The sequence below is a fragment of the Aptenodytes forsteri genome, unplaced genomic scaffold (assembly GCF_000699145.1).
Source record: "Aptenodytes forsteri isolate BGI_AS27 unplaced genomic scaffold, ASM69914v1 Scaffold16, whole genome shotgun sequence".
Classification (NCBI taxonomy): Eukaryota; Metazoa; Chordata; class Aves; order Sphenisciformes; family Spheniscidae; genus Aptenodytes; species Aptenodytes forsteri.
The window spans coordinates 4,769,641-4,792,710 of record NW_008794753.1 but is presented as its reverse complement, the minus strand read 5'-3'; the positions used below and the strand labels follow the sequence as shown (position 1 = coordinate 4,792,710).

At 40.0% G+C, this 23,070-nt stretch overlaps 1 protein-coding gene across 3 annotated transcripts in view; it reads left to right on the top strand.

Moving 5' to 3' along the window:
- LOC103894746 (arginine-glutamic acid dipeptide repeats protein) overlaps positions 1–23,070 on the top strand; it is a 116,340-nt gene that overhangs the window by 57,892 nt on the left and 35,378 nt on the right. For 2 of the 3 annotated variants that reach the window (XM_009274200.2, XM_009274199.2), the window contains exon 6: positions 509–589. In XM_009274200.2, the coding sequence (XP_009272475.1) occupies positions 509–589 (81 nt within the window). Of the gene's footprint in view, positions 1–270; positions 290–508; positions 590–23,070 lie in introns of those variants that run through there. The other variant, XM_009274201.1, reaches the window with a different exon arrangement.

The window sequence follows — 23,070 nt, the reverse complement described above, 5'->3', positions numbered from 1 at the left end:
CCCACCGGGGGGTGTACCGCCACCGTCCGCTCCGCTGTCGTCTGGCGGAGGGCTTTCTCGGGAAGCCGCTTGCTGGTATTCCTCCGAAAATCGGGAAGGGTGAATCCGGAGGGTTGGCGTCTGCGAGGACTCTTTAACCCCTGCAACGCCTTCTCTGGAGAGTCACTTTCCTCCCCTGAAAATCAGCGTTGCGTATTTTCCTTCGCCTGCTGCTTCTTAGTTGAAAAACAGACTTCGAAAGAGACGTGCAGCAGAATACTTCGGTCGTTTTGGAAAAGAACTGACTGTGGTACTGACTTTTTTTAAGCTTCAAATGTTGGAAGTTTGACGTGGAAGGGAATGTGGTTTGAATTTTTCGGTATCTTTTCAAAGCCTTTTTTCCCCTGTCTGTTTTCAGTTGCTGTGTAGGTATACGTTTTCTTCTGTCGACAGTCCTTAAGCTAAGAACATTGTTTGGGTGTTGTGCTGATTAACAAGAACATACTATTTTTGTTATCTTTTATCACAGAAACGTTTTATTAAGGGGTTGAGGCAGTACGGCAAGAACTTCTTCAGGATCCGAAAGGAGTTGCTTCCAAATAAGGAGACTGTAAGTACATTTGGACTTTATGTAATTTGCTTTTTCTGTTGCTGCTTCAGTGTTTGATGTTGCGAAACTATTTCCTTTTCACCCTGAACTGAATTCTCTTCAGATAAATGGAAGAGAAATCTACGGCCAGAAAAGGTAGCTGTAATTTTTAGTGCAGTTTTTAGGTTTTACTGTGTGAAAGATGTTACATAAAATAGTCATCGTTGCTGGACAGAGTTGCTAAGGTTGGATGAAGTGTATTTATGGAGACCAAATCTAATTTTAAATTCTGACATTATGATGGGATAATACATTTATGTCACCCAGTTGGGCTCAAATGGCAGTGGGTAATTAAAGAAAGCCTAAAACAAAATCTAATTGAATCTGGAAGACTGAGGTATGTGCCTGCTCCTACGACCTGCAGAATTCAGTTGTTGTATTTAACTCTTCACGTTCCTGAAACATGTGGACAGCAAGTGTGTAACTTCAGTTTCTGAACTGATCTGGGGCTTGTTACTCTACTGAACTTCATAAAGCTTACACAACTGTCTTTCTGCTGGAAATCCTGGTGAGTGCCTAGAAAGAAGGTGGACAGGGAGGAGCGGTTGACGACTTCAAAGGAAAGAGGGTTTGGGAAGCCTTGGGAATCTAGTTACTTTTCCATTAGTCCTAATTGCCAAGCTTCTCTAGAAGCTTCGGTTTCTGTTCTGCAGGTGTCATTTAACTGCTGGGAGGGTGGTTTTGGAAAGCGGTTTTCATATTTGTTCGGAATTTAGAAGGGAGATAACTGCGTGAAAATTGAGTTAGGCTATTTTCTAGCAATGTGTTATTGTAAAATATTTATTTAAAGTACAACTGGTTGTTTAGACTTTTGTGTGTGTGGAATTTGGATGTTCAATGGGGAAGAACGTTACTATAAAAATATTTTAAAACCTATCACTTAGTGTAGGATGTTTCCATTCTCTTCTGAGGTGTTCTTGTGATATCACAGTCTTTCATTGGTAAACAGTTAGTAACACCATGTAAGTCAAATAGAAAGGGGAGGACGAAATGATTCCTGGAGTGCCTCAGTTGGTGTATATGTTCACTTGCTCTCCCATTGAGAATGATGGGAAAACTTAATTACCGATCAAGCGTAGGTAGACTTTGCTTTAGTATTCTGTTGGATTTTGAGGCGTGAAGGCCCAGTGTTGGAAAGATGACAGCTTAGAAGGAATGCTGAAATAGTATGCTTCTTAGCAACATCTAACAAATCCAGCGCATAGCTTAAGCAGTCCTTTCCTCTTTTCTTTAGAATATCTCCTAGGAATGTATTTAGAACAAATTGGTGTTTACTTTAGAAATTAATTCTGCTGATGGTAAAGTTACTGAGAGGCAAAAGTAGTCTTCTGCAGTTTGAATTACAGCAACTATGAATTGCGCTTTTAAATACAAAATTTGTCTCTTTGTGATAGAGAAAAACAGTTTGCAGGAGAAAGGAAAAGAAAAACTAAAGAACTGAGAGTTGGGGGCAGGTGTCTGACCCTGTTTGTACTCCTTGAGTTCTACGTTTGAACTTGGGTATCAGGCCTAAGGCTTTTTGTCAAAGTTTTGCAAGTTTGCAAGTGGTGGGAAACTTTATATAAGCTATCATTTTTCCAAGTGTTACATTTTTGTTTCATTAGGTCTAAATTTTTTGTATAGAGAAGACTAAATATTGATTTTGAGCAACTGGGAAGCAGCGTGTTGATGGTTTTGAGCAGGCTTTTTTAGCCCCTAGTGGTAACTGATCTACAAATAACCTTTGACCTACAACGGATTGTTTAATCTCTGTTTCCTATTTTTGCCCACTGGTCTCACTTCTGCTTTCTTTTAATTCCCAATCTTTTTCAGACAAAATTTACAGCAGTTTTGCTATAGTAAGACATGCAGAATAAAGGCTGCCATAAATAATATTTGACTATCCAGTTTTGCTTTTCCTCCTTAAAGTGGAATAATGACTAATGTAAATTACAAGGCTGTGGAATTAATTTGTCTGTATTTTTTTCATCAGCAGAATAATTTCAGATACTTTGCCTGCCATTTTTCTGTTGCAGTCTGAAGTAACCCTCTAGCAATTCCAGAAACACTAGAAAAAAGGCCTTATTTTCCTGTTTAGCCACCATATTAACATGAGATGAAACTCTAAAAATTATTATATGGACGCAAAAGCACTACTCCCAAGTTCTGCAAAAGCTACTTGAAAATGAGTCAGGGCATTCTTGAAGTGACTTGCCCTGAATGGAAACCAGGCTATAGGTCAATACATCCTGCACATCTCTAATTTATTGGAGTTTACCTTACCAGTCACTGAAGCCTGTGGGGAGGGGAGCCAGGGGTTTTGCCTCTGTGCAAAACCCACTTAAAGTTAAATCTCCTTATTATCATGCTTCTTGTATAATGCATGCCTTTTCTAGACAAATATTTGTGCTGCTTTCACTGGGGGAGAACTCTTCTAATACTGCCTTAAGCCCTGCGGTTGGAACATTGCACTAGTGGAAGATAAGTAATACAATAGAAATACAAAATTATTGTAGAGACTAGGCCTATTTTATATTAAATCAAGCTGCTGCTACTGTACACAAAGTCAGAATACAGAGGTGAATATGACATTGTATTTCTCTTATAATCTTGGAAGGTGTAAAGCGGCCATGGTGAGAGATGAGAATTAGGCCATACTGTACTAAGTTTTCACAAGTGTGTTAAGGAATGTCCTATTTGAGTTGTCCTTTTGCTATTTTTTTCTCTCTACAGTTAATGTACCGTATCTTCTAAGAAAACCCTGTATTTGTCAATGTGTGTTTTAACCAGTTTACCATCGTTTTTCAACATTTTTTTCAATTGTTTCTTCTAAAGGAATAACCAGCAAGAAAAAAATCATTATGAAAGAAAATATTTGCCGCCTGTCAAAGCTGTGTGTTTGTTTAGGTCTTCACTCTTCCAGTTTATTTCAAATTTCCAGTTTATTTCAAAGTTTATGTCTAAGAGGGGTTCCCAGTGGGCATGAGTGTGAACAGCTGTAGCATCCTCTTCAAGCTTTTGTAAGCAAGACACAGGAACTAAAATCAGCTCTTACCTGAGCTGGCCCTCTACTGAAATGGGAATGCTGAAACGGATCAAGGAAAGCCATTAGTTTTAAGGCTGGATCAGTAAGTGTTAACCTTGTGATACTCTGGGGGAAAAGTGCCTCCATGTAGATGAGCTTAAATAAAACTTCTGAAACTTCCGTGGGTTTCTATTGAACTCTGTCTTAAATACATCTTCTCCTCTGTTCCCATGTATCTTTCTTCCTTTCCCCTTTCTCCTGAATAGTTTTCTCTTAGTTATAGCTGCAGTTGGATGGCACAGTTGAAGTATCCTACTCTCATTTGGTTCGTGCTTAGCAGCACTTTTGATTCTTCTACATGGTAAGCCGGGAAATAAATTTTGGAGGCGCCTATGCGACATGAACAGTTTTCATTAATAACTTTCATTTAGATTCGTATGTTGTGAGAATGCAAGGTATGCAGCTGGCAACAAGTCTTCTTAAGTATCTGATTTGGCTTTAAATGTGATATTCCCCCCCCTGCCCCCCCCTTTTTTGGGGGGGGGGGGGGAAGTTTTAATTTGCTAAAACTTCGTGATAATACGGGATTTTGAAAGTATTTAAAATTCTCCTGCTCTGAATTCTTTAGGTGATTACACTGAGCTACTTGAATTTGAGAGTTTCAGAAGCGCCAGCATTGTGATAGGCCTGAGATAAATGTACTTAAGTGCCTACAGGGTCAGGGATTGACTTATTTTGTTCTTGTAAATAGCTTAACTCTGTGTTAGTGGCATGCAAAAGGTAAATAGAAACATGGAATGAATGTGAGCTTGTGCAGAGCCATAATGTCCAGTCAGAACAGGAGGAGGAGGAGGACGCCAAGTTGTGGTGTCAGCTTGCTCAGATTTAGAGCTGGGTCCTGTTCCACCCAGCCTACCCTTGCGCTGGTCACTCAGAAACACTTCTGTAGGCTTCAGTTAGGGTGCAGTTCCAGTTTGCCTGAACTATTTAAGGCCGTGGTCCCAGAAGAACAGATCTGTTTTCCTCTGGCTGGAGTTCCTGCAGCCTGCTTTATGTCAGATGTGTAGTGTGACCAGCAGAACTCAAACATCTTATGCCGGTTAGCTGGCCACTAGAAACGGAGGGGCATGTATGTGATTGTCCCTTTGGCAGCCTTACATAGGTTTAAGAATAATACCATGTTACATCATTAGATAGCCATGGCATGTGCTGCAATTGAATCGAGGTTTTGGAAACACTGTGTCTTTCATGGGAATAGGCCCAACTACTTTTGACCTCTTTTACCTATTCTTAAAACTGGGGATGACACCTATCTGAACGTTTTGAGGGTCTCGAATGACTCCTGCATTCTTCAGGGAAGGTTTATGGTACAGTGACTGTGGCCGTGGTCTCATTGTCTGCTTGTCTTTTTTCTGGCAGGCTGGAGCTCCTTAGTGAGCCTTGTAGAGCTGCTTGCTTAGTAAGAAGTCCAAAAAGAGGACAGTGAATCTTTATGGAGGCATGCAGACTTTGGTCTAGTTTTGTTTTGAATTTCCCTATTGAGCACATAGGTATCTTTGGTGTGTGTGATTGTTTGTTTGTTTGGGTTTTTTTGTTTGGCTGCTTAGCAAGAGGTGACAGGGTGCAATCGAAAGGTCTTGCCTCTGGGTGGATGCTTCTGTATTTAGCTTTAAAACACTGTGTAAATAGAAGTCATGAATATCAACTGTTTTCCTTAGATCAAAATACCTGCAATGTGCTGTATTTATGCGCCTAAGAACTATATATGCATCACTTTCTTCTTTAGGGAACATACTCTCTCTTCCGATAGTAAAATCCTTCTCTCCAAATGAAATGCTGTTGGGATTTATCTCAGAGACTAAATAAGCTGTGCTCTGTTAATGTTAGGAGACAAAATGAGTGCAGTGTGAGCTTTCAGCATAAACTTCGGTTTAATTTTAGATTGGGGTTTAGATAAACAATTTAATTCTTGCCTCATTAATGCTTAATCTTGTGTTACATAATATACAATATTGGCTTCCTGAGTAGCTCTTAAATATAGTGCAAATGTGTGGTAGCTGAAAGGTCACTGCAGCTGCCATATGTGCAGGCTGGCAAGGTGTTTGTCCTCTCTGAGGACAGACTGTATGCTGTTCATGTCAACAAACAGCCTTGGTAATATTTGTGCAAAATTCTCATGAGCGTACGAAAGGTAAAGATTCTCCCTCGACGTAATTGTTCAAATAGCAGTTTTCCTTTGATCAAAAGAGGGGGATAATTAGGTGAATGTATTTTGGTCTGTTAGTGTAAAGCGATATGTTAGCCTTACATCAGCTTTTTGATATTTGCATTTAGTGGTATAACTTATTTGTACCAGTAGCTGAGTTAGTGTCTGTGGCATGGGCGTTATCACTGTTCTCCTTTCCCAAAGGAAATATATTTTATTTGATGGTATATTCCCCTAATGATAGGGTATTAATACATTGCATAGTCAAGGCATCTTATTTCCTGACGTGTCTTTGCTGCAGGAGGCTTCAGAAAGGGACAAGCTATGTAAGCCTTTTCTGTTTGAAAGCTGAACCTTTTTCCTTAATAACTTGTTCTAGCCTAGATGCAGTCAGAGCTGAAATTTTCCATTAGAGTTTGAAGCGACTGCCAACATAAACAGCCACTGCTTATTTTCATTTCATCTCTGCTCACTGCTGCTAGTGCTTCCATTGCATGGATATTACAGTTGGAGGGTTTTGTTCTTGCTAAAACAGGGACTATAGGCTTCGCATTTTAAAAATGATAGCCTAAGACTTTTTTCTTTAGTCATAGCAGATATCCTACTGGGCTTCAGTCCATTTTGAAAAATGGGCAGAGGCATCAGTTAGTTGCTTTTCCTGTGTAAGTGAAACCATTGATTCATTTGCATAGCAAACTCGTCGGTAGGGAGCATGTTGCCTTTTTTTGTGTGTGTGTGTGTGTGTGTTGTTTTGAGTGTGGCTATCTTAGCTGATTGGGAGAGAACGCTACGTTAATATGTTTGGCTTTAAGGTAAAGCACTGTACTGAGGAGGCATACAGTAATTCAGTTCACGCTTCTCACCAGGAGCAGAATAAGTAAGCCAAAGAATTTAATGAAATGCTGAGCTCATAAGAGCTGAGCTCAGATGGAAATATTCCTAAATTTAAGTGGCACTGAGCTGAATGCTGTTTACAAAGACCAGGTCATCTGTAAGGGGTGTTCAGTATATGTGTTCACTGTGATTTGGCTTGTTTTTAAAAGTTTAACTGTTAAACCTATTGCAAATGTCATCATTTTATTGGCTAATAAAACAGAAGGTTTGGAACGGTCTTTAAAGAGACATAAAGGTTTAACTCTAGTATACACCGTGTCATCTTCATCTCTAAAACTGATTTCAGGTCTTACAGGTGAGTAGAGCTGCTGACTCTATACTTTATTGGACAAGCTTGCGCCACAGTTCCAGCTTCATGGTTTATATACCATGCGTGTTCCTTTTGTTTCAGTTTCTTGAGTTTCTTCTTTTGACTGAAAATATCCTGAAGGTATATATTGCTTATCTCTTAAATCCTTGCTCTGTGAACTGCCTTTTTACATTGATTGTTCACTTTCAGGGCCCAGTGCCACTAGTGTGTGGTCGTCCGATTAATGACTGTGGTTACATCTTCCAAGGACCAAAATACTCTTTCGCATACCTGTGTGTCTCGATTTCAGCTGAAGCAAGTAAAACCAAAGAAAAAGTACCTAATGTGCTTTGGTTTTATTTGTTTTAAATCTCTTAAGAGACTAAGATAATTCATTTTCAATTGTATTATTTTACTTTTGTATTCTAAAGGTAATTTACAATGGCATCAGCTCAAAAACTGGGCTGCTCATTAGAGTTTCTTGCTAAAAAACCTTTGTAGGTGAAGAGCATAAAACCAGGTGTATTCACTGTGCCAACTGGACTCTAGAATTGCATTTAGCATAGGTAATAAATCAACTCTGCACTCTGGGTTTTTTTTATTATTTTACATTACAGGATTGAAATTCATTGTTTATTTTTCTCTGAAGGTTATGGGTAGGTAGGGGTAAAATATTGTTGCAAGCAAAAGAGGGCCATTAGGCAATTGCATTGAGTTCTGTCAGAGAGCCAAAAAGGACAATTTCTGCTTTGTAGTGAAAGGTATGTAGTTGAAGAACTAAGCCAAGATTATTTGGGAAATTGATGCAATATTGTCTGAGTCTTCCTCAACAACTGAGAGAACACAATGCTTCTGTGACTCCTCATAGTTCTGTTACGCTGTATTTTCCTTACCTTCTGTTTATAATTCACCGTCATATGGCATTTTGTTTTGTTTATTTTCTTATTGTGAATTCTCTTTTTTTGCATCTATGCTGAAAGGGTATGCGTGACTCTGGTTAAAATATTTTTGTTGGTCAGCAGCTGTGTACTTTTCTGTATTTTTCTTTCCCTGTGAGAAAAAAATACTACCTTTTCTTCTTTTTCAGCAGTTGTCAGATTGTATCAAATACTCAGACATCAATCCTAAGGTCCTGTGAATCTCAGGTACATAAAATAGGTATCTATTTGAGAATTTGTGCAGTTCATTTTCACGGTTGAGTCTCTTATCCCGGCAAGATTCTCTTCCATGGATGCTGTGCACCAAACCCTTCATGTTGTTTGTTTCCCATCCAGTTAGCGACTGAAGATATGCTTTAAAACTTGAAGATGGCTTTCAGAAAGGCAAAAATAAAAGTTGTATAAGCAACAGTGACGTTTGTGGGACATCTTGTCTTAGAACGGTGCTGATGTTATAAAATGTGGGTAACTCCTTGAATGAATTAATCTCTGTAATCCTGCCTGGTGTCTGATTTTTGAAATGGCTTAATAGAGGAATATTCTCCACGTAATCCTCTCTGTGGTACTAACTCACAGACCCACAACTGATATCTAAGGATCTCATGATCTTTAATTGTAGACTTAATGTACAGTACTGTTGGGTGTGGAATTGAAGTTTTTACAAGTTAAAGAGCTGAGTCAGAAGCAAACCTAGTGACTTGCTCAGGGCAACCAAAAACGTCTGTGGCAAAGCAGGAAGATAAGCTTTGATGTCCTTTATAATAGTTGCATTGATGTAAAAGTGGTGTTGCACAAATCTCATCCTACAAGTACTTGATTTAATCTATGAAAGATATACATGAGTCAATGGCTTTGTTTTATGGCAAGTTAAGGACTTCTGTTAGGCATGAACATGGCATTCTACGATGGTGGTGTCTGGGGGGGAACGGGATGGGACCAAAGGAGACAACACAATGCGAGTCTCTTTGCAAGATGGTGGTGTCTGTTTGGGGGGGAACGGGATGGGACCAAAGGAGGCAACACAATGCAAGTCTCTTTGGACAAGCAACATATCAGTGCTGAATATATGCTTCAGATGGTGCCTACCTGGTGCTGGTTAGTCCCTCTTTCTTATCTATGCAGCGGGAATGCTAACTTTTAAAAATTCCTCTATGGAGCAGACAAAGGAATTATTTTTTGAAAGGGAGGGAGATGTGGAGACAAGTGGTTTGGTTGGCAAGTGGCGAGTTTTATGGCAATTGCTCAAGTCTGAGATACTGAAAAACAAACTGCAGTGAAACTCAAGCACCTAATTCAACTTCTGTGTTTAAACTTGATGTTTATGACCTATATGTAATTGGTTATTTGATTGTGTGTGTGTGTATTTGGGCCAAATTTTATCCTTAGTTATCCGCTGGAGGCCAGCGCAGACTGCTCACAGACAGTTTTTGCCAGACTGGTGGCTTGCTTACATTTGAGGCTATCTGCTACTTGATTTTCTCCTCCTCAGCACCCCCACTGCTTTCTTATCCTAGTCAGGGATAATAAAGATTAATTATAAATGTAGCATGAAGGGGGGGGGGGCGGAATGGAGCAGGGGCAGCTAGATTGTAGCTAACATAACTGAGGATGTTATCTGAGTGTTGTCCCAAGTGGTGCCATTTCATGTGTGTATTTACAGTGTGTGAGAGAGAGATTACAATTTCAAAAGGTATTGCAGGGGTTTTCTTTGAATTTTCAAGTTCAAGAAGTAAATAAATATGAACAGCTTTGACCTGTTGAGAGAGTCATGTTACAGGAGAGTCAGGGTGATCTGGAGTGCTTAGTAGTGCAAAGCAGTTTTCAGTTCCTTAATGCAGACGTTAATAAAACTGTTGTCCAGGTTGTGTGGGGTTCACTAGAGTGAGCCATTTGAGGGCAAAAGATTGTGCACCAGGAAAAAAAAAAAATCATCTGTTGGCAGAGAGTAAACTGTACTTTTAATGTGTCTTGCCTGCCACGCTGAGCATGAAATTAACTTTCTTCTTATACAACAGATCATTGGCCTTAATCGTTGCTTCCTGCCCCAGATGGCACCGTAAGAACGGTATCTACAGTGTTCTTTTGGCATAGAATCAGCCCCCAAATACATTATTCAGTCCTAAATATCCTGTAATACGCTGCTATAACTGTTCTGTGAGAACAAGACAATAACAACTTCAGTAGACAGATGCACTCATTTTGTCATTTTTGTTTCGAACCAGCTGTAAAAAAGAAGCAGTGCTTGATTACTGTGTTTTTTTGTTGTTGGGGTTTTTTTTCTTGCCAGGGAAAACTCCCAGGAATTACACAGATTGTGGAATAAACTGAGAACGGGGAGTTAAGAATAGTGGCTTTTGTTTAAAGGGGCTGTGCCATAGGGGAAACTAAGGCAGTTTGTGGATATAACAGGCTCTGTAAGCTTTGTACTTAAGAAACATTTAACATCACAAGCTGAAATCTGCTACATTTGCTTTTGTTTTGTTTCCCCTTTCTATTTTGTATCTGAAAGAAAAATGCTTAGGAGTATGATAGAATTCAAATTCTCAGGACATCAAAATGCTAATGATTACTTACAGGTGATGGTGGTGGGTAAACATCTACTGCTTTTACCACAGCAGCACATAAGGGAAGAGGCCTGTTCCGCAAGGCGTTCAGTTGGTAGGAGGAAGGCTGCAAATCTGAACCGTAGCCCTGTATACATGTGTATGATGGTGGATTTATAGCGGGGGATTCCTTTCCCTGCCAAGAGGTAGAATGCATTTTCAGGCACCTTCATGTCTTTTGGTATGTGGAAAACAAAGATAATGAAGCTGTGAGCCATGCGAAATGCTTAGGCTTTGGGTTTCCCCTTCCTGCTTGTGAGTAGTAAGTATCGTGCAAGACTGGGGTCCACCATTTGTGCTGTTTGTGCATTTTGCTTGGAGTAAAAGGGGCTCCCTCTGCTGACGGTGCCTCTGACATTGTCCCAGGTAGAACTACATTCTTATGCTGCAGTGTCACTCGTTCTGCAGTAAAGAAATTCAACACACTGCTCCACTTCTTGCTTTTAGTCTAGTTAAGAAGGTACAGGCAGTGTTGCATCAAACATTGAGTAATAAAGCAGGTTCCACAGAAAACGTTTTGCTTTTTCCATCCCTTATTTTTTAAATGTTAACGGGTGTGTGTCCTTCTGATTTAGATCTTTCAAGATTAAATTTTTCAGTTCTTTTCTTTGTAAACATGAACTTAGAAACTTTCTCTTTTGGGGAGATAGAAACAAAAGAGATGGTTCCTAAGTAATTGCTGTATTTAAGAACTTGGAGGCTTAAGAAATAGACAAAGTGTTATGAGATTAATGACAAAATCAAAAATGCTGACAGTACTCATGGTTGGGAAATCCTTATTGGCTCTGGTCATCTGGTATGTAGAAAATTGGCAGGGAATATTGTTTCTTTTTATGCTACCAAACTCCTGTACAGCAGTGAGAAATCTGGCATTAAAAAGGTGCTGATAAGTGCTTTTATTGCCATGGTGAAAGAGATTGTTCCTGTTGGGTGGAACAGTTGAGTTGATTCCTCTCCTTCCCCTCCCCCTAAAGTACTTTCTGTGCTCCCTTTTCCCTTCCTCCCAATGCCCCTGACACAAACTGAATTATTTTGTACCATGCCTCTAGACCCTAACCTTTAAAGAAAGGGAGAGTACGTTCCAGGTTATAAAACAGCTCTTTCCTCATGCAATTTGAGAAGTCCTCCCCGTTGTTTAATTCTGAGCCTGCTTTGTGCCTGGTGCCTCTTGTTGTGTAAAGCACTAGGACATCCCACAGGAACTCTTGATTTATTTTGCTAACTCTGCCCTTCTCTGTGGTTCAGAAACCTCTAATGATCTGTGAAGCTCCAAGGTTTTTGAGTTGAACAGTAGTAGTTTTAAGGACCTCCTCTACTACATGAAAGTCTTAACACTTTCCACATGCTGGGTTTTTGGCCTCATGAAAAGGTGACCTACAAAAACAGTTTGTAAAGCTAGGCATCCTGGGCCAGGGCTTGTTAATGCTATTGTGAAACAGGGGGGGAGAAAAAAAATGTAATGAAAAATCTGGGCTCTTGGCCAGCAAGGAAGATGTGAGACAGTGAACATGTTTCTGTTGCCCTTTGTTACTGTTCAAGTTTGATTAGCTTTGTTTCCAGTAAGCTTAATTACAGTTCTTTTCTTCTTCTTCTTTTTTTTTTTTTTAATGGCTATGAAGGGGATCTTTGCCAAAGCTCAAGTCTTTCATTACCTGAATTGCAGTGAGAGGGAACTGGAGAAATGAATCATGCCACCTCCCCATCAAACAAACAAAACAAAACAAAAAACCCCAATGAACACCCCCCCCACACCCCCAAAGAAACCCCATTAAACTATAAAACCAACTCTTTTCTCTCTCCTTTCCTTGTTCCTGCAGCCCTATCACTATTACTTTCCATCCGTTGCTTTCCCTTCCCTGAAGCTTCTTTTTAGGCCGTTAGGGTTAAGATTGAATTTAGACAAATGTGCGATGCTAACTGCATTACTTGGATTTATCCTTTCTATTTAGCAATGCAGGATAAGGGAAAGAGGGATTTTGCCATTCTAAATGCTTGCTTATTTCTAAGAGCCCAAAAGACATGTTTGTTGCCTGTCTGTGTAGGAGAGGGTGTGTCGTGTAAGCCTCGTGACTTCATCAGAGATTGTATGCTTGGTAGCTTGTACAGTAGTTTTTTTTTTGCCGGGGCAGTGCTCTTCATGTTTGGTTGCTGTGCTTCACTAGAGCTTGACTGTGAAGCTCATGCATTCTCTGCAATTCTGGTGTCGCACAGGCTACGCTTTCTGCATAGGTTTCCTTTCGTTGTATTAGAGTAATACAGTTGCAATGTATAATGGCTTAAATGCTGGAAGATAATTTACAGAAATAGGTGTTTTTTGGTTTAGACCCTGGTTTTGTTCTGCAGAATTTCATACCTTGCAGATTCAGATGTGATTAAAAATATGTGCCATAAACCTTGCACACTCTGGATGCTTAAAGAGCATATGGGAAAAATGCATTTATCCTAATTCCCACTGTTAAATCAGATCCAGTACGTAGAATAACTCTGTGGGTTGTATAACTGGACTTTTACCTTGTTATGAAGAAGTGACATGGACAAAGGCCTTGCATCTTCAACACGGTGTTAAAGTTGTATTGATTTAACAATTCCAGCTCATGTTCTTATTCTGTGCCATTTGATGTGTGAGATTTTGTTGTTGTTGTTGTTGCCTGGCTTTAGAAGAACATTCTTTTGTTGTGAGCATAAGAGCTTCTAAAAACAATTTGTCTGCTCACTGAGGGCATAGGGCTCTCCTCCCTATCTTTCCCTTATTTATATTTTTTTAAGGTGAGTAATGTTTTTGTTTCGGAGAAATCTGTGTTTCTTAAACTTGTAAGCCTTTCAAAAATGATTCAAATGATTTTGAGCTAAAGGATGAAAAGGAGGAAGCTAAAGTCTTGTTAGATTTGAACAACCAGAGAGTTTTAACCCATAGCTGTCCAAGCTATATTTGGAAATAATGCATATACTTTTAGAAAGCTTCATTTAATAGGTGTGCATCTAGATAGACAAATGGAGGTTGTAAGCTGCTGATTGTGATTTTTATGAATGACCCCACTTGCCCCACTCTTATCCTCTGAATATTTTTCCTTGGAGCATATTAATAGTGCTGCTGAAGACAAATCAATGGGATTGTTAAGTGTTTAAGTGAAAACTGCCCTACCATTTTCCCACCTCATCCAATCACTCTTTTATAGTCCTTATCCCATGTTTACACAACCTCGAGTCATGACTCAAAAAAACCCATGCTGGCATTTAGAAATTGTGACTGCAGAAGTTTTCATTGCTCCAGCAGTTAAGTAGTATGTAACAAATTTATGTGACTCACTACTGAATAGCTAGTTTTATATATTTATATCTGTGCCAAACCAGTGTTAAGTTTTGGGGGTTTTTTTTTTGAATTACTGAAGTTTCGCTTTGACCTTTTCAAGTGAAGTTATGTAGAAAAGATATGGGAATTTTTTAAAACTGAGTTTGACGTTACGTGTGATTGCTTTAGTTGTCATCTCGGAGCTGAAAATGTGGATGGAATCCTGCAGGCTGTAGATAAATAGCCTTTCCGGTGCACTGTTCAGGCTTGGTTTGTCGTTCCATAAAGGTCACGTTAAAATGAGCAAAAAAACCCTCAAAACAACAGAAAATCTGGACTAGCGGGGACTTCTTATCTTAGGAATAAGAAGTTCTTCGGGCTACTGGTTTTTCGGATATCCTTGCTTCAGTCTCTCTCCAGGAATATATCCTCTCTCCTTCAGTGCTGAAGAGAGTCCATTGTGTAACTTACTTCCCAAATACTCTGTTAATCAGCCTCCAGCTTTTGCAACTTCGTTGTAGTTGTAATACTCTGCTGGCAAAAGGAAGGCTAATAAGAGGTGGTTTCTTTAATTGGGTTTGCAGATTGAGCAGCGCAGGGGAAAAACCCAGCTCGTGGAAACCTAGTGGATAGACGTTGATAGACACGGTTTGCTCTGACACTTCAATTAGACCTGTCCGTTTCTGAATGGCTGTTACCAGGTGGAAGGACGGGGCTGGGGGGGAAGCTGGTCTGTTGGGTACCAGGCAGTTTCCTAAGATCATCCATCTGCTTTTATTCCTCTTCTCCCCCACTTCCCAAGGTCACCTTCATGTGCAGTATATAGTGGGGATTTCCATTTTGTTTCATTAGAAGTGTTTTTGAAGGGCAGCAGGAAAGTAAGTTAGATGCTGCCAAAGCTTTGTTGCCTCTGTATTATTTTGCCTTGTCTCCGTAATAATTAATGTTGACGTTGCTTGCTTGAAGGCTGCTGGGTTCCTGGCAGCTCTGCTTGCTTACTCCCCGGGGGATCTGTTAGCCCTGGGATAGATGCCCTCTCAGATGCAGATGCTGAAAAAATAAGTTGCAGGTACATGCATCTTTTCTGAACAGAAACAATGTGCACCCATTAATTAAATCCTTTAATAGGTTAAAAGCCCTTTTGTGGGAGGCTTCCTCTGTTAGCTTTGAAGCATTTCTGAGGAATTCTGTGAAACGGTAACCTTCTGAGCGCTGTGAGCGTTGCACGCTTGGTGCAGGGAGGTTGCAGGCTGTACACCTGTTCTGGGCCCTCCTGGGTGTCCGGGGTCATGCTGTTGCAAATTTTTCTAAGCCTAGTGAGTAACTAAACCACAGGAAAAAATGGCTGGTGAACCACAGAAAAAGCTTTGTTCGTATATTTGACAATTAGAATGGTTTCAATTACGAGACCACTTTGCAGTAGCGTGTGTTTGATGGATTAGGGGAACACGAGTAATAGAAAACCTGCCTTGCTGCTTTGTGTCGCTCGAGTCTTTTCTGAAGGGAGGAAGAAGTGCGTGCTATTCGGGTTAGCAACAGCTTTCTTCTGAGTAGCGAAATGCAAGTTAAGAAGGCCTGCATGGTTTTAAGTATTAAAAAAAAAAAAAACAGAGTAAATACACACAAACACTACAAGAACTTAGCATTTGAAGTCAGAGTTATGTGTGATATTTGCTTATATACTTCTTTCCACTTCTAATACATTTTTGAAAGTTTGAGTTTTCAAGGGTGCTGTGGGAATTTATGCCTAGGTGAGCTCTCATTATTGGATGTTACTCTGCTCAAGGTAATTGTCCGCTGTGATTGACTGTAAGGAAATAATTTGTATTAGTTGTAGGTTTGTTAGGTTTTGTTGTTGGGTTTTTTGTTTTTAATTGCTAGAGCACTGGATGTAGAACAGGTACTCTTCTAACATAGATACCAAAAAAGGACACAGGTAAATGGCTGTATCTTGTAATGGTTTCAGCTTGCCCCACATACTTAATCAATTTAAAAATTCAAATGTCCTTAGAAATCTGTATATCTGTACAGTAAATAACTGTTCTTTTTCTGAAGTTAGTACCTCTATCGAAGGCCCAAAGGAAATTGGTGTTTTCCTACATTGTTGGATGTAATTATTTGGTGTGTTTAAACAAATATTTTCCTTCACAGTAAATTAAAACATGCACACATCCATAACTACAGTACCTGGAGAATATCCTAATTCAGGAAGCAACCTGGCTTGTTAGCCCTTCCACCGTTCAAGTCTTGTTAGCTGGACTGTTCCTCTTGGGTAAGAACCGCAAGATGATTTAGTAGGAAAGTAGTAAGTTTGGTTAGACTGTATGGCTTTTCCATGCCATGCAAGTGACCCAGTGTGCTCTGCTGACCTGTTACCTTCTTTACTACAATTCATGGTTAATTATTTTTTCCGATTGACTGTCTTTTGAACTCTTCCTGTATGGAGAATTATCATAGGTTTGGAAACACAATGATTTTTAACTTTTAATCTTATCTGGACTTGTTAAACTTTTATTTGAATTTACTCCAAGGAGCACAGCATGTGTGGCAGACAAAATGACTAACAGACTCGTTACTGATCAACATAATCCTGAAAAAAAAGGTAATATTAACAGTTTCCTCCCTCCCTGTTACCCACTTGTTCATAGCTAACACGATGTTACTGAAAGCCCCGCTCCTTCCTCGCTAGACTACCAACGTGGGTTGCCATGAAGGACAGTTATAGCCAGCGGTAGTCAAGTATCTGGTAATATAGTTGCCTGCCCTTTGAAAACTGAATTAATGTTAACAAGCAAATCTCCTAGGATACAGTGCAATCATCTAGTTAATGACTTGGGATGGGGGGAAGGCACATGTTTCAAGTTACTCTTGATTTTTGGTGTTAAGGTGATAGCACCAGTGAGCGTTCATTCTACAATGGAAAGCGATAATACGCATAGGTATCTATTGTAGCATTAAAATTGCAATTAATTTGGTTTTTGTGATGGAGTCTCACTCTCAGCTTGTCCACATAGGAAAATTGACTACCACATTTGTACGGAAGCGGTGTAATTTTACTGGAAAAAGTTAACCCATTTCCAGGGTAACATGAGTATACTTTGATATGATCCATTATATTATTGGTATGCCCCTGTCATTCTTTGGTTCACTTTCCTTGGGAGATGGAAGCTATGAAAGGTGATTGGAAGGAAGAAGAATGATATGAGAATGTAGCATTGTTTTTCTAAAAACAAACCAACCAACCAAAAAAAACAAACCAAAAAACCAAACCAAACTACAACAGTCAAAACACACACAAAGCCCCCATCATTCCAAACTCATTGCCTAAATCTAAAGAAACTACAGGCTTGCATTCAGGCAGAGTTTTCAAACACAAAGGGTCTAACAGCCTTGTGACAGCATGACTGTTCCTGAAGGTTAGTTTTCAAATGTGCAGTTAATGTCAGCCTTTTGGAGATTATACACTAATGCACTACGGACAGCCTAGTTCCTTTTATCTTGAAAGGGGCTGCTTTTAATGTTGAAAGTATGGAGCCAATTATTTCAGGGTTACATGGCAGTTGTTGGGTGTGTGGTTTTTTTTTCCTCTGGCATGTTCTATGAGAGTCTTATGCCATGTTTCTCCCATCCTTTTCTTTTAAGCAATTCTACCTTGTTTCAGATACTTGCTTCTGGTGCTGCTATTGAAGATAAAAATGTCTTTAAGAAAAAATACTGCCTGGTGAAATAAGCAGTACTCTAAAAGCTTGGCATTCTGTTAAAAAAATAAAAAGCCTTTTATGGTAAGGGAGGGGGGAAGGATTGATTAATGATGTGCATGGACAGATATGGTCAGACCGTGGCAACATCTTGAAAACTTCCTTTGAATGTAGAGCACAATGGTAATGTGTTTAACCAGTAGTGCCAACCACAGAAGAAATGCTCAGTATAAAGATATGTTCTCTTTTTGTGAAATTATTCTGTATTTAACGAACAAGTGAGATCTACCAAGCTATCTCGACTTGACATGGAAAAAGTACTTGGGTTTTTTTCTTTTCACAGGTTGATGTTGCTTTTTTATTTTACATTGTGCATGCTTCAAAATTTATCAAACCTTGTATAAGGCACACTTTCATACCATGCCAGTTGGAAATTGTTGTATGGGTCCTTGTGAAATAGAAATCCTTGAGAACGGCTAGTAAAATGTTACATTATATTCATAACAGCAGCATTATTCTGTGTCACTTGCGTTAGTCAGAAAGCTGCTTTGCGAGTGGTTGAAACTTTAACAGCAAACATCCCTCCAGGGTTTATAATTTTCCAGACAAGATGGCAGAGTTGATAGAAACGCTTCCACCGCAGCCTTGCAGCAGATGCCCTGGTGCTGGCTTAACAAATGTTGAACATAATTCATTACTGCCTCCTCATCCTTTTTCAATGGACTTCTTAGCTAGTGCATTTTATAAATATTTTGTTTCAGGTGGTAATTAAAGCTACTAAAAGGGAGAAGGACTAGACCAGGGGTATTGAGTGAAGAGATACAGTTAGCTGGATGGGACTGTGTGTGCAGTTGCAGTACCTGCTTTGTGTTGACAGGGAAGATCAATAGTTTCAGGGTTTGTAGAGTTTCTGCAGAGGAAAGGATGGCCAAGAAGAGGGGGAGGTAAGGGAGCTGGGAGGAATAGTACTTCTTAACATGGCCTGCTTTTGATGTTTAACTTAATTGACTGTCCAAAGCTCCTTATTAACAGGATTAATGGGTTATTTGTATGTTTGAATGTGGATATTTGTATGCTTCTTTTGTAAAGATAGCCTTTTCTGAAGAGTGTGGAATTTGCAAAGGGTGTTCCTTTGCTTCTGCTCCCTCATCTCCTACTCTTTTTTTTCTTTTTAATGCTTTAGTATTTCTCTAGCTTCAACTTCAGATCACAATTTACACATTTCACAGAAGTTTGAAGTTCTGCAGTGTTGCTCTCCTCTTTATCACTCTGAAGAGAGGCCAGTTCAGGAAACTGAAGCAGCTCAGAGTGATTAGGGTTTACACAAAGTCCAGGTGAGTTGCTCATAGATTTTTCTCTCATAGTGTTTTGTGTGTCTTGTATACAGAAGGGTAGGAGTGGATTTGGACTCCTTGACTCCTTCAGATACTCTGATCCCCCAAGATGCATATGTGCTTCTTGGGAATGCTGCCAGCTCTTCAGCTCTTACGTTACTAGTGCTTCAGACTGAATCTGAACCAGTGAGTTGGAAGTGAAGAATTGTGTATCTTACCTATTCAAAGTCCCTTTCCTGCTTTGGAGACGTGAATGTGTAGTGGTTGCCTGCTGCTTACAGCTTGGTATTCTCAGACATTGAGCTGTTGATGATGGTATTTTTACATGGTATAAAATAAGTGATGTAAAAATTTTTACATGCCTGAGTTGAATGTCAGGTGTTTGTTGGGCCTCTTGCATGTGTTTGTGTATGAAAGATTCATGAAACATTTTAAAGAGATGGCAGTACTGTTGTGAAAAATATTGCTATAGAAAAATTCCAGTGAGTGAGTCCATTTTTTTTAGTGCATCGTTTTCTGTATTTTCCCTCTTGTTTTTATCGTTAGTACCATTTGCATGAAAACATCTGTATTTGTCTTCATTTGCTGCTTTTGTTTTATTCCCACCTGAAGATGCCACTTTTTGTCCTGCTAGCTTGGTAGCAGCTAATTAACAGCAGCGTATAGACCTGGGGAATCCTAGTTGTCCTCGCATACATGTAGGAATGGGCTGAATCCCAGACTGCAATTTCACAAGCGAGGCCTAAGCAATAGAAACGTAGAAATAAATTGAGAAGTTACTCAGTTACCTTACAAACAATACCTGCAAGGATGGACCAAAAATAAACAATACATCTTAGCGATGTTACTGTGATTAGTTTAATGAGGGGAAAAAATGAGAGCTAGAATTACTTACAAAATGATGCACGACACACTAAAAACGTCTTATAATGCGCTTATAATATATCTGGCTAGATCCAGCGTAGTAAAGTGATTTTTAACTGAGAAAATAGTGTTTGTGGTCTGTCTTCCATGTGTCACAGGGTTTCTTTTCCAGAGTTGTGTAATGCCTCAAATCCCTGTTACTGCAAGATGTCTGCCTTAGTTGTGTCAGCTGGTTGGGTAATTGAACGTGTTTGTAATCAGAAAGGAGCTTGCATCTTGAGTCCATGGCTTTTTGTTTCTTTGAATTTTCCTAAGCCTGCAAGATACGGGGTTCGTGGTTGGTAGAACAGGATGCTGTCAACTCAAAAACTGGACAAACAGATAGGGAAGAGTTAAGCAGGACAGAAAGGCTGTTGTGAGGTAATAATGTTACTGTTGAATAACTTGAGGTGATGAATTGTTTGAAGCAGCAGATGCCTTTAAGAGCTGAGATGGCTGTCACTGCTGTGTTTTTCTCCTAATTGATGGAGAACTGCACATAAAGCTGAGAGCATTCTTAGGTTATTGAATATTTCATACAGAAAACACAGGGATTCTGCATTTAGAGAGGCTGCAAAGATATCAACTGCAAAGAACCTTTTTCTAACACATAGCTTTAGAAAGTACTTCTCTTTCACGCCTGTTGGACCAAACCGAATCAAATGCATCATGCCTCTGACTGGACTAAGTCATCACTCTTACAAGGCATGTGAGTAACCTCATGAAGTTCAACAAGGTCCTGCACCTGGGTCGGGGCAATCCCCAGTATCAATGCAGACTGGGTGATGAATTGATTGAGAGCAGCCCTGCAGAGGAGGACTTGGGGATACTGGTGGATGAAAAATTGGATATGATCCGGCAATGTGCGCTTACAGCCCAGAAAGCCAGTCATATCCTGGGCTGCATAAAGTGTGGCCAGCAGGTCAAGAGAGGTGATTCTCCCTCTCTACTGTGTTCTCATGAGACCCTACCTGGAGTACTGTATCCAGCTCTAGAGTCCATGCTACAAGACAGACATGGACCTGTTAGAGCAGGTCTAGAGGAGGGCTGTGAAAATGATCAGAGGGCTGGAACACCTCACCTATGAAGAAAGGCTGAGAGAGTTGGGGTTGCTCAGCCTGGAGAAGAGAAGGCTCTGGGGACACCTTATTGCAGCATTTCAGCATATGAAGATGGAGGAAGACTTTTTACCAGGGCCTGTAGTGACAGGACAAGGGGCAACAGTTTTAAACTTAAAGAGGGTAGATTTAGTTTGGATATAAGGAAGAAATTTTTTATGGTGAGGGTGATGAGACACTGGAAGAGGTTGTCCAGAGAAGTTGTGGATGCTCCATCATTGGAAGTGTTCAGAGTCAGTTTGAACGGTGCTTTGAGCAACCTGATGTAGTGAAAGGTCTCCCTGCCCGTGGCAAGGGGGTTGGACTAGATGCTCCTTGAAGGTTCCTTCCAACCCAAACCGTTCTATGATTCTATGTCTGCCCCAAACTTTAGGTTTGCTTATCCCTGAACTGACACTTTTCCATTTCACTGAAATAGGTAGGAAGGAGGTGTAATCTGTAACGGGACTTCCCAGTGCTCCTGCAGAATCTATTTAGTGAGTCTTCAAGCACTGAATCTTACAATGATTAAGCTTTGGTTTTTATATTTCTTCCAGCGTAAAAGCTTGGTGATAGCCCTCGTCAGTGAAGTCTGCTCTTATCCTCCCCTTGAAAGCAGCTTGAAAGCAGGAGAATGCGAATTCCTTGTGTCTTGGCTCAGCATAGCTCAGATTCCCTGTGATCTTCATGTCTTCCTATTTTCTTCAGCTACTGTTTACAGACAAAAGAAGCTTGTTAAAGGGACATTTCTTTTTAAAGCTGGGAAATAAAATTATTTGGACGTTTTAGTCCAAATTCTTAGTCTAAAGAATGTGGAGGTCTAAAGTAGGCGTATGTAAAATCTTTTTTTTTTCTTGCTTTCTTTGGCTGAAATTCAGTTTTTTGTCTTAGCAAGTCAGGGTTACTCTAAATTAAACCAGGTTTTATGTGAGTAAGATCATCACTTTATCCCGGATGCCTTCACTCCATTTGGACACCAGAGCACTCAGACCAGAACATTTGCCTGCATCAAGCAGAGGTGTGTTTCTCTTTCCCTGAAAAATACTACCTGTCTATATTGCCAGAAAATAAATTTTGTAATACCAGACCAATGAGATCTTCTTTGACATGTTGCTATGATCTCATATTTTCGAGGAGTTGACACGAGCGGCATATTACAACATGGTACTTAAATAGGCAGGATACTATCTCTTTATCTTCATTCACTCATCACCTAGACCCTGCCAGGAAGAATTGCAGGGGTCTTTGTGTCTCGTGTGCTCAGCCACTGCCCCTTCTGGGAATTTCTACCCTTTCTGATTCTAGAGGGATTGGAGGGAGGAAGAAAAAATCTTAAGGGAGGGCCAGAAAACAAAGCAGAAGGATCATTTGACAGACCATGAAGTTAGTCTTGTAAAGAGAAAACTGACTTAATCTCCTTGTTCTTTTGTGGGCCTTCTCTTCTGCCTTGACTGGTCTCTCTCCAAGTTCTGTGAAATGGGATAATATCTCGGACTATTCTGTAAAGGTGCTGTGGAGATAAAACCACTTAAGATTTAGAGAGATTACTCCAAAGCTTGGTTGTAGGAGAGGCTTTGTAAGGACTGGGGTGGACAGGGAAAGGAAAAAGATAGGAGCTGGAGGATTCCCAGAATGATTTGTCATACGATGTCAACGTGGCCTTTCTAAGCTGACCTTTTTACTACATATTTGATGTGATGGGGCAGTATACAGAGAAACCCTTTACAAAAGTTACGAGTATTCGATGTCTGCAGGAAACGTTAACTTGTGCACTACATGTGGTTGTTTGCTGAACTTGGCGCCGAGCCCAAGCACTGTGTTAAACACTGATCTTGTTTTGCAAATGGAAATCTTCCACAGTTAAAAGGAAAAAGGAGAATGTGTCCCCACCGAATAGACTTTTGGCATTCCAGTTTTCAAACTTACACATGGCAGTGAAATCAACACACTGAACATCCATCTCAAGCTTTTTTCCAGCACTGAGCTGTGTCATTGGGTCTCTGCAACTTTCTGACAAATTTATTTATAGTGTAATATTTTGCTGTAGTAAACCAAATCCAAAACGTAATGCAACTTAATAATAGATGAAAGCTGGTGTTGCTGTGTCTAGAGCCGCAGGTTGGTTGGTTTGTTTGCGGGGGGAGAAATCTGTTCTTAGATTCTTTCAGGGGAGCGAATTCTTAAACT